Below are 16974 nucleotides of genomic sequence, written 5' to 3' on the forward strand. Positions count from 1 at the left end.
CAGCGTGGAAGGGCCGGTACCAGGGACCCCTGGGACATATCAGCGTGGAAGTGTGTATACCAGGGGCCCCTGGGACATGTCAGCGTGGAAGTGCATGTACCAGGGACCCCTGGGACATATCCGCGTGGAAGTGTGTGTACCAGGGGCCCCTGGGACATGTCAGCGTGGAAGTGCGTGTACCAGGGACCCCTGGGACATGTCAGCGTGGAAGTGTGTGTACCAGGGACCCTTGGGACATGTCAGTGTGGAAGTGTGTGTACCAGGGACCTCTGGGCATGTCAGCATGGAATTGTACCAGGGACCCCTGGGTGTGTCATCATGGAAGTGTGCGTACCAGGGACCCCTGGGCATGTCAGTGTGGAAGTGGGTGTGTACCAGGGACCCCTGGGTGTGTCAGTGTGGAAGTGTGCGTACCAGGGACCCCTGGGTGTGTCAGTGTGGAAGCATGCGTACCAGGGACCCCTGGGTGCGTCAGTGTGGAAGCATGTGTACCAGGGACCACGGCACCCTGGGACTTCACAGACACGTTCCTCTGATAAATACGGCCGGCCACGTTCTTGGTGTTGATGCAGGGCGTTGGGTATGTGTGAATCTTACATTAAAGAAAAAGGTTTTATGAAAATCCAGCGTTACTGAAAAGGCAGTGCCAGGTCTTGGAGGGTGGGACCGCATGGTCCCCGTGTGTAGAGGTGCCTTGAGCAGCGTGAGGAGGAGAGGCCACACAGGTGGCCACGGCAGCACAGCCCTGTTCCCACCTCCTCAGACGCCCGTCCTGCCCAGACAGCAACCAGGAGGCCCGAGGAGGCTCGCCTGCTGGGGGCCCTGTCACCTCTCCCCTCCGTGTCGCTCAGAGGGGTAGGCAGGACGCAGAGCTGGAGCCTGCCCCTGCCACCTGCACCCACTAACAGCCTAAAGCCAAGCGCGGGGCGTGTTCAGGCCTCCCGGGAGCTTCGGGAAGGTGAGGCGGATGTGGGAAGTGATTCAGCTACTCACCGTGGTGATGATCGGGAAACTGACCACGGCGCTCAGCGAGTGATTGGCGACGAACCAGCAGCAGGTGGCGACAGCCCAGAGCACCCCTGACAGGAACCCTGAAACACACAGCACGCAGCCGGCCTCGGTCCTCCGGGAGGCTCCCATGCAAGGCGCACGTCAGCCTCCGTGGTCTGTTTCAGGGCCCTGCCGTGGACATCGCTGTCCGTGTTTCACGGTCACGTCACCGGGTGTCCGGCCACTCTCGACGCTGCGGCTGACGCAGTGCTTTCACTCCAGTGACACGTTCTCAGCGCGGCCGTCGAGCTGGACGGCGGCGGGCCCGGGAAAGTCGCGGGGTCGAAGGTTGTCTGCGTACCCCACTCACCCAAACCAGACGCAGGGAGGGCGTGGGACCCGTCACGCTATAGCACGCCTGCTGTCTAAGTGCACACACGGCTGGGCCGGGCCGGCGGGGCAGGGCCTTCAGTGGGCACCCTCCCGTTTTCTGTAAGCTGGCACGCGGTGCCATCGGCCGGCTCCGAGAATGTAGGTGCGACTTTAGGCTTTGTTTTATCCTGGATTTTCACGTGTGGTCTGTGTTACAAGTTGGACAGTGGCAAACCACCAAGTACAGATGAAGCTTTCTGTCTGTCTACTTACCAGTGCCTGATGGACTAAGGCCCGAAGCCCGTGCGTCGAACTCTTAGAGTTTCCTTACTTTTTGGCCAAACTGTTTTCCCAATAACGACCAGCCTTTCCTACCCGGTGTCATGGCTGGTAAGGATTAAGATGTGGTGAGTTGTGACAAAGCAACTGGGGGACCGACATGTGACACCCACACGAGGGCCTAGGAAGGCCGGCGGGGACGATGTACCGTGGAAAGGCTATGCGTGGATTTAGAAATAGTTTGTACCGCAATAGACCTATACTTTAATTCTGTTTTCCGTAAACTTTCCAAAGCCCCTCGTGGACATGCACAGGTTGGCTTGGCGCCCAGACTACAAGGTGCAGAAAGGGGCGGGAACAGCTGTCAGTGCAGCGGAGCGCCCCTACCTGGCAGCACGGCTTCGGGGTACAGCTTGGGGCTGTTTCTCATGGCAGCACAGTAGGCCAGGAAGTAGATCGTGCTTGTGAGGAAGATGCCGCTGACGTGCGCGAAGACGTAGTCTAGGTCTGCAAGCACAGGGTAGTCTGGGAGGGCGCCCCGACCGGCCCAGCCGCCGCGCCGTGGGTTCAGAGAACACACCCACCGATGCACCCCGACAGGAAAGACCACGCAGGTGCCCACCGTCCTGGTCCCCACACCGTCATGCGGAATTCTAACCAACTACTGACACCGGGACCATTAGGTAGTGAAGAACCCGTGCAAGAGCCTCCAGAAGGCCCACTGCCGTGGTCATGGCGGGACGTGGAACGAGAAGCGATGAGCGTCACGTGACAAGTCCACGCCTCCCCCGTGAGCCTCAGTGCTCAGGAGCAGGGTGGTGGCAGTCACATGTGGCCCCATGGTGCTGAGTCCACACGGGATGGCCTGGGTTCACGTCCAGGGCCTCCCCACACACATGGGGCGGGGTCTGTGTCCGTGCCCTGGCTGGCGAGCCTGTGAGGGCCGTGGCCCGGAGACCCCCTAGGTGCCTGTGTCTGTGTCTCTGTCTCTGTCTCGCTTTCTCATAGAAGAGATAAACTTACTACAGTAAGGGTAGTAAATGCTCAGGGAGACCGTGGTGGGGCAGGCACGCCACCTCTGTGTCCGGGCATCGGGGGGCCAGCACCTCTGCCGCAGACGACAGCCAAACAGGAGGCCTCCGGGGAGCGGCCGCCCAGGTGGCTCTGCTGCACTGTTCCCTCTGAGCCGACGCCGGGCTGAGGGCCGCTGGTGCTCGTCTGAGAGAGCCCAGCACCCCGGTGGGCGGAGCGGGCTCCCGGCAGGGAGTGTCCACAGGCTCGGCGTCTGTCCCTGAACACGCTGACAGAGAACTGGCCACGTATGGGGAAGCTTGAGGGACACGGACCCCACAGAGCCCGTGCAACGTGGGGACCAAAGGCACAAGCGCCCGGTTGCGAGTCCTCGCTCCGCGCTCACCAGGCGGGTGTTCGTTTCCTCAACCGTAGATGCGGGTAATAGTGGCATTTGAGGGGTGACTGCATCGAAGCGCTTAGAGCAGAGCATCCCACACACACGCTTGCTAAGCCGTGAAATAAAAGCAAGCCCCAGTTATTTCTGAAGAAGCTGGAGGGAAGTGCGTTCCCCAGACTCCGAATTGCCCCACGAAGCCCTCCGCGAGCTCGTTCTTCCCGTGTGGGCCGAGCCTGCCGGGCACTGGAGGTGGCGTCCCGGTGCCAAGCACAGCCGGGCTCCCGCACAAGTGGCGGTTTTCATCGGTGTCCCCCGAGCGGGCGGGTCTGCCGCTCCTCGCGGCCACCGGGAGCCTGAGCGCCGACTGCACGCCGTTTCCAGAATCAGAGGTGGTGCGGGTCAGATGTGCCCGGCCGCCGCCGTTCCTCTCATCCTGCGTCCTCTCTGTTACCCGGTGTTTACCCGGCGTTTACCCAGACACATAGGAGAGGGCTGCTATAAAATCTTAACAGAAGAACAAGCCGAAGGTTGGCGCGCTGCCCGGGACTAAGCACAAAGGGGAAGGAACACCAGCAGGTGGTGTGGTGGTTAAGGTCTTCCCACCTCGTAGACCACGGTTCGGGTCCTAGACCTGGCGGCTTGAAACTCACGCCCGGCATGTGTGCGTGTGTGCCCCAAACCACAAAAGCAGAAATGGAGAAGGGATGGCAGCATGACCATGCCCATGGAGAGTGTTCTACTTCCCCTCACTGTCTGGAGTGTTCTCTAATTGTGAGCCTTCTGGCAAAATTAAAAAAATAAAGGATCCAGCTAGTTGAAATGAGGACTAAGGCTGCTAGTATTTGTAAGCTCACAGACAACCTCCGTTATTCCGTTAAGTCTCAAAGCCTTTCACACTCATGCCTCACAACGAGAAAGGTCACAGGTGCACCTCCAATCACAACCACGTGTCCACGCTCACAGTCTCACCTCCATCACCACCTCGCGTCCACACTCACAGAAAGTCCCACCTCCATCACCACCTCGCGTCCACACTCAGACAGTCCCACCTCCATCACCACCACGTGTCCACACTCAGACGGTCCCACCTCCATTACCACCTCGCGTCCACACAGACAGTCCCACCTCCATCACCACCTCGTGTCCACACAGACAGTCCCACCTCCATCACCACCTCGTGTCCACACAGACAGTCCCACCTCCATCACCACCTCGTGTCCACACAGACAGTCCCACCTCCATCACCACCTCGTGTCCACACAGACAGTCCCACCTCCATCACCACCTCGTGTCCACACAGACAGTCCCACCTCCATCACCACCTCGTGTCCACACAGACAGTCCCACCTCCATCACCACCTCGTGTCCACACAGACAGTCCCACCTCCATCACCACCTCGTGTCCACACAGACAGTCCCACCTCCATCACCACCTCGTGTCCACACAGACAGTCCCACCTCCATCACCACCTCGTGTCCACACAGACAGTCCCACCTCCATCACCACCTCGTGTCCACACAGACAGTCCCACCTCCATCACCACCTCGTGTCCACACAGACAGTCCCACCTCCATCACCACCTCGTGTCCACACAGACAGTCCCACCTCCATCACCACCTCGTGTCCACACAGACAGTCCCACCTCCATCACCACCTCGTGTCCACACAGACAGTCCCACCTCCATCACCACCTCGTGTCCACACAGACAGTCCCACCTCCATCACCACCTCGTGTCCACACAGACAGTCCCACCTCCATCACCACCTCGTGTCCACACAGACAGTCCCACCTCCATCACCACCTCGTGTCCACACAGACAGTCCCACCTCCATCACCACCTCGTGTCCACACAGACAGTCCCACCTCCATCACCACCTCGTGTCCACACAGACAGTCCCACCTCCATCACCACCTCGTGTCCACACAGACAGTCCCACCTCCATCACCACCTCGTGTCCACACAGACAGTCCCACCTCCATCACCACCTCGTGTCCACACAGACAGTCCCACCTCCATCACCACCTCGTGTCCACACAGACAGTCCCACCTCCATCACCACCTCGTGTCCACACAGACAGTCCCACCTCCATCACCACCTCGTGTCCACACAGACAGTCCCACCTCCATCACCACCTCGTGTCCACACAGACAGTCCCACCTCCATCACCACCTCGTGTCCACACAGACAGTCCCACCTCCATCACCACCTCGTGTCCACACAGACAGTCCCACCTCCATCACCACCTCGTGTCCACACAGACAGTCCCACCTCCATCACCACCTCGTGTCCACACAGACAGTCCCACCTCCATCACCACCTCGTGTCCACACAGACAGTCCCACCTCCATCACCACCTCGTGTCCACACAGACAGTCCCACCTCCATCACCACCTCGTGTCCACACAGACAGTCCCACCTCCATCACCACCTCGTGTCCACACAGACAGTCCCACCTCCATCACCACCTCGTGTCCACACAGACAGTCCCACCTCCATCACCACCTCGTGTCCACACAGACAGTCCCACCTCCATCACCACCTCGTGTCCACACAGACAGTCCCACCTCCATCACCACCTCGTGTCCACACAGACAGTCCCACCTCCATCACCACCTCGTGTCCACACAGACAGTCCCACCTCCATCACCACCTCGTGTCCACACAGACAGTCCCACCTCCATCACCACCTCGTGTCCACACAGACAGTCCCACCTCCATCACCACCTCGTGTCCACACAGACAGTCCCACCTCCATCACCACCTCGTGTCCACACAGACAGTCCCACCTCCATCACCACCTCGTGTCCACACAGACAGTCCCACCTCCATCACCACCTCGTGTCCACACAGACAGTCCCACCTCCATCACCACCTCGTGTCCACACAGACAGTCCCACCTCCATCACCACCTCGTGTCCACACAGACAGTCCCACCTCCATCACCACCTCGTGTCCACACAGACAGTCCCACCTCCATCACCACCTCGTGTCCACACAGACAGTCCCACCTCCATCACCACCTCGTGTCCACACAGACAGTCCCACCTCCATCACCACCTCGTGTCCACACAGACAGTCCCACCTCCATCACCACCTCGTGTCCACACAGACAGTCCCACCTCCATCACCACCTCGTGTCCACACAGACAGTCCCACCTCCATCACCACCTCGTGTCCACACAGACAGTCCCACCTCCATCACCACCTCGTGTCCACACAGACAGTCCCACCTCCATCACCACCTCGTGTCCACACAGACAGTCCCACCTCCATCACCACCTCGTGTCCACACAGACAGTCCCACCTCCATCACCACCTCGTGTCCACACAGACAGTCCCACCTCCATCACCACCTCGTGTCCACACAGACAGTCCCACCTCCATCACCACCTCGTGTCCACACAGACAGTCCCACCTCCATCACCACCTCGTGTCCACACAGACAGTCCCACCTCCATCACCACCTCGTGTCCACACAGACAGTCCCACCTCCATCACCACCTCGTGTCCACACAGACAGTCCCACCTCCATCACCACCTCGTGTCCACACAGACAGTCCCACCTCCATCACCACCTCGTGTCCACACAGACAGTCCCACCTCCATCACCACCTCGTGTCCACACAGACAGTCCCACCTCCATCACCACCTCGTGTCCACACAGACAGTCCCACCTCCATCACCACCTCGTGTCCACACAGACAGTCCCACCTCCATCACCACCTCGTGTCCACACAGACAGTCCCACCTCCATCACCACCTCGTGTCCACACAGACAGTCCCACCTCCATCACCACCTCGTGTCCACACAGACAGTCCCACCTCCATCACCACCTCGTGTCCACACAGACAGTCCCACCTCCATCACCACCTCGTGTCCACACAGACAGTCCCACCTCCATCACCACCTCGTGTCCACACAGACAGTCCCACCTCCATCACCACCTCGTGTCCACACAGACAGTCCCACCTCCATCACCACCTCGTGTCCACACAGACAGTCCCACCTCCATCACCACCTCGTGTCCACACAGACAGTCCCACCTCCATCACCACCACGTGTCCACGCTCAGACAGTCCCATCTCCATCACCACACACCTCCACGCTCACAGACAGTCCCTGAGCTCTCACCGTACTCGCTCGCCCCAGCGTACATGCTGTCGTTCCGTCTGCTGTGGTCCTTGATGTATATGACTGGCACGAACGTAGACCCATAGAGTATTCCAGATGCCACGGCGAGACTGCAGCCCCTTGAAAATGAGTAGTAGGCCACCGTGAATCGTGGCCCAAGGCAATGTTGACAGCAAACACAGAAAAGGGGTCATAACTGAGGGACACTTCGGAACGCGGGCCAGAGCAGTCACGTGGGGACCATCGCTCTGTCTCAAGTACCGGGCCTGGGGGTCAAGGAACTGCCCTGGGGAGCCCGGTGTGAGGGCGGGGTGGCAGCCCGGTTACGAAGCTACTACGGTGATGATCACCACCAGCTGTCATCGCCCAGGTGACGGTGTGGCTGCCTCTGCGGGGGTGGAGGGACACGGAAGCCAGCTCTAAGGAGTTGCAGGTACTTGCGGGCTGACATGACGCCTTCGCTTCTCGTCTAAACGCTATGATTTCCCGTGTCCTTCCTGAGCTCAGGTGAGCGCCCCCACTCCGGGACCCTCGCTATAGCAAGCACGGGACTGGCGGCCTACAGCAAGCGAGCTCCTTACACTGGGCGGCGGTGGGCCGTGGGGAGCCTGTCCACCCAGGAGCAGGGGTCTTGAGTTTGGCTGACCACCTGTGGGAAACATTGGCACAAAGCAAAATAAAGGCGCACTCAGTTGACAATCGCACTGTGACAGAAGGTTCTCCCAAACACACCTCACATGGGGCCCGTGGCCTCTGCGTCAGGGTCTCTGACTTACGGCTTCTCACTCTTTTCCTTTTCCGGAATGGGTTGGCAGCTGGTCAGTCTCCACTTAGGATTTTCACAGTTTAATATATGGCTATGGTGAAATAGCCATTAGCTCTAACAAAAGTCGTTGCTATGAAACGTCAGTGTTTCATTTGCATATGTTTACCCCACCCCCACCCCGCGAGAGATTTTTGCTATAGGGTGTGTGAGCTCACTGGAGAGAAAGAAAGCAAGAAAACACCACGGGGTGTGTGTGTGTGTGTGTGTGTGTGTGTATGTGTGTGTGTGTGTGTGGCCATGCCACCATCCTTTCCATCCTTTCTCCTCCAGTCTCCTCTTGGGAGTTTTTTTTTTGGGGGGGGGAGGGAGAAATCTTTGCTATAGGGTGTGTGCACTTGCTGGAGAGATAGAGACAGAGAGACTGAAAGCAAGAAATCAACCCCCGAAGGGATGGTCACACCACAATCCCTTCTTCTCCATTCTCTTCTTGAGATTTTGGGCATATGGGTACACATGCCTGGCATGAGTTTCAAGCCTCTGGGCCCAGGACTTGAACCACGGTCGGCTATATGGTAGTCTAGCAATGTAAACACTACACCTGCTGCTCCCCTTTCTCTCGGGAGTTTGACCATGCATGCACATGTGCCTGCAGTGAGCTTCAAGCCTCTGGGTCCAGGACTCAGGTTGTGGTTGGTTATGGGGGTCCAGCGCCTCGGCCATCAGGCCACCTGCTGGCCTGCACTTGCATATTTCAGTAACCTCAGGATTTGTACAGAGATCCACACCAAGGAGACTGCAGACTCTCCTACTATGGAAGGCCCAGACCAGCAGGCATTTTCCCTATTCACTTTTATTTTTTTACCAAAGTAGTTAATTAAGCATTTCCAGCCACATTTCAAGATTATACTATATTCCAAGTCAGCAAAATATGAGGAAATTCAAATTCTCCTACTGATTGTACGTCTCCCCCTGCTCTTCCACCACAGTTTTAATTTCTACAGTCTTAGTTACCTGCAGTCAACTGTGGCTCAAATGCTACATGGAAAATTCTAGAAATAAACACGTCTTAGTTTCAAATCGTGCACTATTCTAGGTAGCGTAATCAAATCTTGTAGCTTGGGACCAGCAGTTAGCGTAATGGCTATGTCGCTGGACTCCCATGTAGTCGACGGCAGTTCACGTCCTGGACCCGATGGCTTAAAACACACGCTGAGCGTGTGTGCGTGCATGCCCAAGATCCCGAGAGGAGAACGGAGGAGAAGGGGTTATGGCGTGGCCATCCCCTCTGGGGGGTAATTTTTCGCTTTCTGTCTGTCTCTCTCTGTCTGTCTTGCGAGCGCACGCGCCCTATAGCAAAAACCTCTCCAAAAAAAAAAAAAAAAAATCTTGCAGCCTGCGCCTTCCTGCCCGGGACATGAACCTCCCCTGTCCACACTCTGTACATGACCCGCCCGCCGGGTAGGCACGTAGCAGCAGCTGAGCTGCAGATGTAAGAGCACATTACATGGCTGACCCTCACACGTGGGGGCAGAGGCATGACCGCTGCGCAGTCCAGGACCTGTGGCTGACTTTCCAGTCCTCAGAAACCTAATACTAGTGGCCTAACGTGGATGGCAAGCCGAACACACCCCAAACCCTTATTTAAGGACTGTGTGTGGAGGGGTGGGGACCAGCCAGCACAGGCGTCCACTGGGGGTCCTGGAACGCACCCCTGCAGGTAAAGGCAAGCGTTTGGCTCACTCCTGCTGCTTTCGTAGGGGGTAAGAAACCGTCTTTGACTTCGTTGCTGTCAGTCAGGTTTCACTCAGGTCCGTCCCTACCTTGAGCTGGAAGGCTGGCAGCAAGGGCGAGTCCAGCAAGACTCAAGTCCCCCTCCTCCAGGACCTCACTGGCCTGCCACCGCCTCCCACTGGTCTACCCCGCCCAGCCGCTCCCAGACCTGACTCCTCCCCAAGTGACTCTCACATCCCTCCTCCATGTGCAGGGCCCCCCAAATCCTAGAAGCCTCACTTCCTTCCAGAATACGGGCTGTGGTCACGTTCCTGCGGAGCCCGCTGTGAGCAGAGTGGGCGTCTCTATGCCTGCCGAGCAGCTGGGCCGAGGATGCATGGGTGGCCGCGCAGACCTAGGGCTAGCCGTGACAAAGGCTGCGCCGTTTCGGCAGAACCCCTCCCTGAGCTCCGCACTGCGTGTCTGCCGCCAGGCTGGGCCCCGAGTCCTGGTCAGGTTATTGCCCACGCGGTACTCACGGGCTTGGACATCAACGGCGTGGTGTCCGCGGAACACGCCGTACTCGGTATTTCACTTTTGATGAACAAAAATAGGAACGCACTGTAAGCGAGCACATTTTAGGGGCGTTTGTTATATTGCTAGGTGACGAGCGGCCAGGCAGGAGAAAGCACAGCTTGAAGCATCAGACCTAACGCTGCGCTTCACCAGCCGCCCTTCCCACCCGCCGCTCCCCGTCCTGGCGTGTCACCCGCACAGGCTGACGGCTGAACTGAGCGCCCCATCAGAGCCAGCTCCGGTGTGCTCCCCTGTAAGTGTGGGGGCGTTGCTCGGTCCTCACCGGCAGCTGGCCCTTACCTCACGACTGCCAGCCCTGCTCTGATGTAATTCAGCAGCGGGCTGGAGACTTCTTCTGCCTCCATCCCAAACCAGCCAAACCTGCAAACGCAGAGGGACATCCATGAGTCGCCGGGGCCTGTCGCTGTGGCTCCGGGGCGGTGCACGGCGGGAGGCTGTCTGCTCCGTGTTCTGTGTTCGCGAGAGCTGAGGTGGCCTCGGGAAATGAAGAGGTGACTTTTCCTGTCATTTCTCACATCTGCATTTGTGAAAGATAAACCTCTGCTGGTCTCGGCTCTTCGGGCGACTACACGGGTGGTGGTGGCCCATCGCAGGCTTTGGCCGATCTCGTCTTGACAGCCGTCCGTCACGGCGTTCTGGATGACCGCACTCTAACGCTGGCACGCCCCACCCAGCCACAGTGGGACACTCCTCCATCTCTGCTTTTTCGGGGGCCCCACCTGCGTGGCTGCTGGAGGGTGAGGCCTCGCGCTTGCAGAACGCGTGGCTGCTGCTGCCTCACTGTGCGCAGCTGCCTGCGAGGTGTCCTGTTCTTCTGTTTTTCTAATAACTCCCCTTTGCAAATGTAAGTAAATGTCATTTAAAGAACTTTTTTCACTATTTTTTCCTCAGAATTATATGTTCAGGATTTTGATCTTTCAGTATTTAACATGTGGGGTTATGGCATTCAGAACCATGTCCTTACGAACTGTGGCACGAACCCTCTGCCCACTGATCTGCACTGTGGGGAATCTAGGACCGTAGTAATAAAACGTGGCAAGTTCTACGTGCATGCTTTGCCAGCTGGAATCTCTGCGGGAAGAAAAGCCAGGTGCTATGTTCACCAAACCCCACCCTCAGCCCCGTCCTCCGTGGGGCAGGTGTGGGAGTCTGAGCTGTGATAACCCCGTCCTCCGTGGGGCAGGTGTGGGAGTCTGAGCTGTGATAACCCCGTCCTCCGTGGGGCAGGTGTGGGAGTCTGAGCTGTGATAGCCCGTCCGTGGGGCAGGTGTGGGAGTCTGAGCTGTGATAGCCCCGTCCTCCGTGGGGCAGGTGTGGGAGTCTGAGCTGTGATAGCCCGTCCGTGGGGCAGGTGTGGGAAGTCTGAACCAAAGTACTCCGATGTAGTACCTGGAGCTTGCCCAGCCAGTTAAGGCATTAAATGATCCCCAGATTAAGATCCCGAGGCCCAAACCAATGGTTTTGATAATTGGGACAACCGCGATGTTTCCTGCAGACATAAAACAGGAAAAAAGTGTCATTTCCAACACTGAAAACGCATTTCTATATTGAATTAAGTTTTATTAAAAATTTCTTTATTTAATCCGATTTATTATTATTATTGTTGTTGTTTAATTTGGCCAGACAGAGACAGAGAGAGAGAGAGGGAAAGGGCGAGAGCAAGCTGGCAGGTCCGGGACTGAGTCATGGTCAGCCACGTGGGAACCCAGCACCCTGACCACCATGCCACCTGCCGGTCCCTTGAATTAGTTTTTATTCTAACTGCAACTGAAGCTCATTGGATTTGGACAGATTTAGTAAAGAAGTGTCTCTCAGTTTTTAAGATAATCACTTTTGTTTCGGCTTTGCGTTTATGATATGATCCTGAAAGGAGGAGGCTGAGGGGAAAATTCTGTCGAAATATCTGTCAACAGTGCCGGACTGCACAGGTGTTCATCCTCAGCAGGTGTCTGTCCTACGGCCCTTCCCAGATGGTGACAAAGCCGTGGGACTCCCTTCTTAGACTTGAGTCCGGGCCCACGCGGGCAGAAGCCCACGCTCGCGGCCGCGTCCTGGATCCTGCCTCCGCGGCGGGTGCTCCTGCCAGCACCCAGGGCTGTCCCATGGCTTTACGGAGCTAAACCCTTCTTCTACCGGTCTGCTGAGGTTTCCTCTTCGGTCTCCACGGCCCTCTCCTCCTCCTCCTCTTTGGCTGCCCGTCCTGGTCTCCCCGTCTGTGGTTACATGGCCCTGGGGAACTTTCCCGGAGCACACTCAACCCACCTCCACGGTCGTGGCTGCCCACGAGGGGCCCCACGCCCAGCAGAGCTGCAGCCTGGCTGGACCTACTGCTTAGATGGAGGGGTGCTCCCCGTTGCAGGAGTCGCTCTGGGTGTCCTCCACTGGGGAGGTCAGCGCCCTACGACTCAGCGCCCACAGCCAAACCTCGTAGCAGCACCAGCTCTGCCCTTCCTTGCTGCCACCATCCTACCGGGCGCTGTGACCTGCATGGCCGCACTGCAGTGTCCCCACTGATGGCCAGTGGCACCTGCTGGGTGAAGCTAAGCACTATGGTGGGTGTGGAGACCAAGGCTGGAGGCCCACGCTGGCCCTCTGTCCCTCGGGGCCGTAAGAGAGGTGTAACAACGTAAACACCGGTGGACGCTGAGGTCAACACTTTTGTCCTCCAACTCGTAAACGTCACTCGGTCATTCACTCCAGAGAGATGCCGTCGAAGCAGGTAACCAAGACATGTTTTATATCTTAAATTTTGTTCTGAACACAATTCTTTCTAAAGAGCCTTGATATTTAGAATTCTTTTGATAAAGAGAAAGGGCTCTGCTGGGATGTATTTGGAACAGAAGGGAAACACCCTGACTCTTCCAGTAAGGTACAAATTCCCATCGTATAATTAGGTGTTGACACAGCAGCAGAGATATTTTGGCTTAGTTTGATTTTCATTTAATTAGCACATCTGAAATGACAACATGACTCTGTTTGCCTACCTTCAGGGATAAACCCTAAAAAATTAATAGAGATTATGATGTGATATTTTCTGAAAGACATGTTGGAGAAAGAAAGGACAGGACACATGAATAATATGAGTTATACGTGAAGAGATCGAAACATTTTCTACCAGGAACTTAGAAATAAATCCCCAAGAGGAGTAAGACAGGAAATGAGCCAAACATATTTACTGAGCATCTGAGGGAGGACAAGCTGGTTAACTTCTGTGTCACCGAGCAGGGTTACTCAGAATTGCTGTCGTGCTAGTTCTCTCTGACTGGGAGTGGGAGTTACTTGATCACAGCATTAAGGTGAAAGAAGGAGTCATCACACATTACCTGTGGCCCAAATGCAGCCCCCGAGCATCGCGAAGGGCCAGAACTTGGGGCAGTGCAGGAGCAGGTTGACGAGCAGGCCCACCAGCCACACGGCCGCACACAGCACCCACTGCAGAAACATGCCTGCCGGGAAGGCCTCGGGTTAGTGGCTCCACGGACACGGGGAACTGGGGCGATCCCCTTATGGAAATGGCCCCAACTTCCTGGATGCCCACGTGTCAGGCACAGGGCACCTTCCACTCGTACAGCCATTCTGCATCACAACGAACCCCAGTTTAGAGAGAGAGAAAACAGACCTGAAGAACCAGGAGTCTGCGGAGCTGGGATTTAACCCGGGCTGTTCAGCCCCAAGCCTGTGCACCATGCATGCTTGTGCGTGGCGTGCTTCTACTCACAGCCAAGTCAGGAGCTCTCCCAAAGAGCCTGAACTTCCACTCCGACACCTGGCTCAGCACCACCCTCACCAAAATAGTGGCATTAGGATCTGAGTAGGGCCACAGTGACTTAAACCTTGACATCATTAGGGCTGCCTCTGGGCTCAAAATTAAGTCACTGACGGGCACACACAGGCCTCCCTGCTGGAGTGTAACAAGCCCGTGACCAGCAGACATATCAGACCTGAGATGTAGCCTCGCAGATCTATGCATTAGGCACCAGGGTCAACAACATTTATTTTTAAAAGGCCAAAAAAAAAAAAGAACTTTGCCTTTAAAAACATTGAAGATGAAGGAAGAGAATGCTGTTACCATCACCGGTGTCATATTTTTTCAGGGGGATGAAGTTTGAGCCGAACAGGAGGATGGCCACACAGGAGGCCGCGTAGCCCACGGCCAGGTTGCTGCTGTTACTGCTCATGGCTCTTCCCACCCTGCCCCGGGCCCTGCTCCTGGTTCACTTCTCAGGGGTGTCTGAGATGAAAAAACATACAAAAGAAGCAGTTGAGAACCGTGACTCTAAACACACAGTGTTTAATAAGTGCTACTTTTTGGGTCTTTCAAAAGTAGTCAAGATTCCCTCTTGCAGGTGGTTAGGGCATTAACAGTCTGTGTTCTATTCACATTCCTTGTTCATCGACTGACTTCCCACTTCTTCTATCAACAAATATGTTTTATTAAAAAAAAAAACAACAACTGGAGACTAGCAGGTGGCGTGGTCGTTAAGGTGCTGGACATTCCCATATGGCCGATCATGGTTCGAGTCCTGGACCTGGTGGTTTTCCTTTTCACTTGTCTCTCTCTGTGTCTCTCTCTCTGGTCAAAATAAAATAAGTAAAAAATTTTTTTTTCTTTTTAGGAGAGGTTTTTGCTACAGGGCGTGTGACAGAGAGAGACAGAGAGATAGAAAGCGAGAAATCACCCCTGGGGGGGATGGCACGCCGCAGTCCCTTCTCCTCCATTCTCCTCTTGGGATCTTGGGCATAAACCACTGGTTCTGGGACTTGAACCGTGGTTGGCTACATGGGAGTTCAGTGACATAGCCATTATGCTAACTGCTGATCCCTAAAATAAGTAAATTAATAAATAAAATTAAAAATAAATAGTTCTTAAAAAGAAAACAAGCAAACAACTTGTCTTCAAAGCTTGAAACCTACTTTCTTCCCCCACCTAGATGTGACTCTTACTAGATGCTGTCGGGCACGGGCATACCGAGCCGCTTTCCGACTGCTCGGCTGTTAGGATGCCCACAGAACGCACCTGCGAGCAGATACCTGACTTGCTCAGGGGCTGGCTCAGGCCGCTGGCTGCCACCTAGTGGCCCCTGGAGGCCAGGGCACGTCTCTTCATAGAGGGATACCCACAGTCTGCTAAGTCTAAGCACTTCTGGGATCTCTGTATCTTTAGGATTTCCCAAGCAACTGGCAGAGAGAAGGTGCTTCCAGTGTCTTCCGAGGGCAGGATTGGAGTGTTGGGGACACACGGTGTCGGCCAGCAAGGCGGGCCTGGCAGCGGGTCAGCGCCTTGTGCTGCCCACGGTCTCCTGACGCTCCCCTCGCTGCACCAAGCCATGTTCTCACCTGAATCCCCACGCCACCTGCTGGCGCCAAGTCTGCCTTCCCTACGTGGGTTGTGCTTCTGTGGGAGAGCGGCAGCACAGCAGACAGCGCACATTCTTCCAGCACCAACCTGCGGACAAGTCTTAGACTACGTTTAAGGGGCAGCAGACGCCATCTGCACATTGAAGTGCCCACTGGTAATGAAACGATATCCATTCGTTTTCACTTTGGTACTTCTGTTTCATTTATTAGTAAATATTTATCTAGTAATTTAAACTTCTACACAGACCTTTTAAATTAGTACTTTGTGTATTCTAACCAATATTGCTTTTTCTATTTCAACTAAGATTTCATTTTTAGTTTCATGCTAATTTCCTCAAATCTCCTGCAGGTCCCTTGGCTCAAATAAACAGCTCATGAAGGCAGTTATCATGATCCTTGGTTTTCCTTTTTAACCGGGAGCCTGTCTATGCAAACCCACGAGACAATCGCTCCTGTCCCCTACTCACTGCGGCTGGCTCCGGTGCTTCCTCCTCTGCACGGGCGTCCAGCCTGCTGGCCCTGCACCTCCCTGCTGCGCTTCCTGGGCGGGAGGGGCCGGCTGCTGCCCCGTGACCAGCCGCCTGTCGCCTGTCCCGCCTTGGCTCCCGGGAGGGCAGAGGACGGAAGGCAGAGGGCAGAGCGGGTGAACGGGGGCCTTCCCTAGCTGCTGTGCTGATGGGGTCCCTGGCCTGGGAGGGGATCTCTAGTCCTGTCAATCAGCCCCAAGCCAGCGTGGCTTCCTGTAGTTCAGGAGGTGCTGGCCACTGACCCCTGAGCTAGCTTCTTTTGTCTGTTCCTGGGTAAAACTAAAGTCTGAGGAACTTCAACCAACTGTGAGCAATTACCTTGGGCTGAATTTTCCCAGCTGGTGTCAAGACATTCCCCTGAACTGCTGTTGTCACTGACACCTCTTGTGACGTCACAGCTCTCACTGGAGTCCGTTGCTGTCAAGGGTAGCCGCGCCCGTGTGCTGCCATGTACCTAGTCCGTGGCTGTCAAGTGCAGCCGCGCCCGTGTGCTGCCGTGTACCTAGTCTGTGGCTGTCAAGTGCAGCCACGCCCGTGTGCTGCCATGTGTACCTAGCAGTGCTGAGTATCTCTGGGGCTTTGATGGCCTAGGCCCAGGGAGTGGCTTCAAAAACCAGCACATGGCATTATGGTTATACCGCTGGACTCCTACATGGTCGACTGTGGTTTGACTCCTGGACCCGGTGGGAGCCTCTGAAGTATTTCCATCACAGATTATGTATTAGTCAGCCATTGCTGTGTAACAAATACAGCTACCCAAGTGCAATGACTTCAAAGAGCACTGAACATTTATTCTCCCTCGGTTTTGGTGGATCAAGAACTTGGACC

The 16974-nt window shown here is 55.9% G+C and overlaps 1 protein-coding gene across 1 annotated transcript in view; it reads right to left on the reverse strand.

Annotated features, from left to right (window-relative positions):
* The window catches only part of TMEM144 (transmembrane protein 144), a 20969-nt gene extending 4467 nt beyond the window's left edge, over nt 1-16502 (reverse strand). The window contains exons 1-11 of the mRNA XM_027766568.1: nt 16465-16502; nt 15599-15771; nt 14331-14492; nt 13585-13707; nt 11651-11750; nt 10541-10621; nt 10204-10285; nt 7770-7837; nt 7189-7307; nt 2029-2148; nt 994-1091 (exon numbers count right to left, since the gene is read on the reverse strand). Of these exons, the coding sequence (XP_027622369.1) occupies nt 994-1091; nt 2029-2148; nt 7189-7307; nt 7770-7837; nt 10204-10285; nt 10541-10621; nt 11651-11750; nt 13585-13707; nt 14331-14439 (900 nt within the window). The 5' untranslated portion in view covers nt 14440-14492; nt 15599-15771; nt 16465-16502. The remainder of the gene's footprint in view (nt 1-993; nt 1092-2028; nt 2149-7188; nt 7308-7769; nt 7838-10203; nt 10286-10540; nt 10622-11650; nt 11751-13584; nt 13708-14330; nt 14493-15598; nt 15772-16464) is intronic.
* Between the last annotated feature and the right edge of the window lie 472 nt (nt 16503-16974).

Source organism: Tupaia chinensis, unplaced genomic scaffold, assembly GCF_000334495.1.
Source record: "Tupaia chinensis unplaced genomic scaffold, TupChi_1.0 Scaffold143591_1, whole genome shotgun sequence".
In the NCBI taxonomy this organism is placed as follows: domain Eukaryota; kingdom Metazoa; phylum Chordata; class Mammalia; order Scandentia; family Tupaiidae; genus Tupaia; species Tupaia belangeri.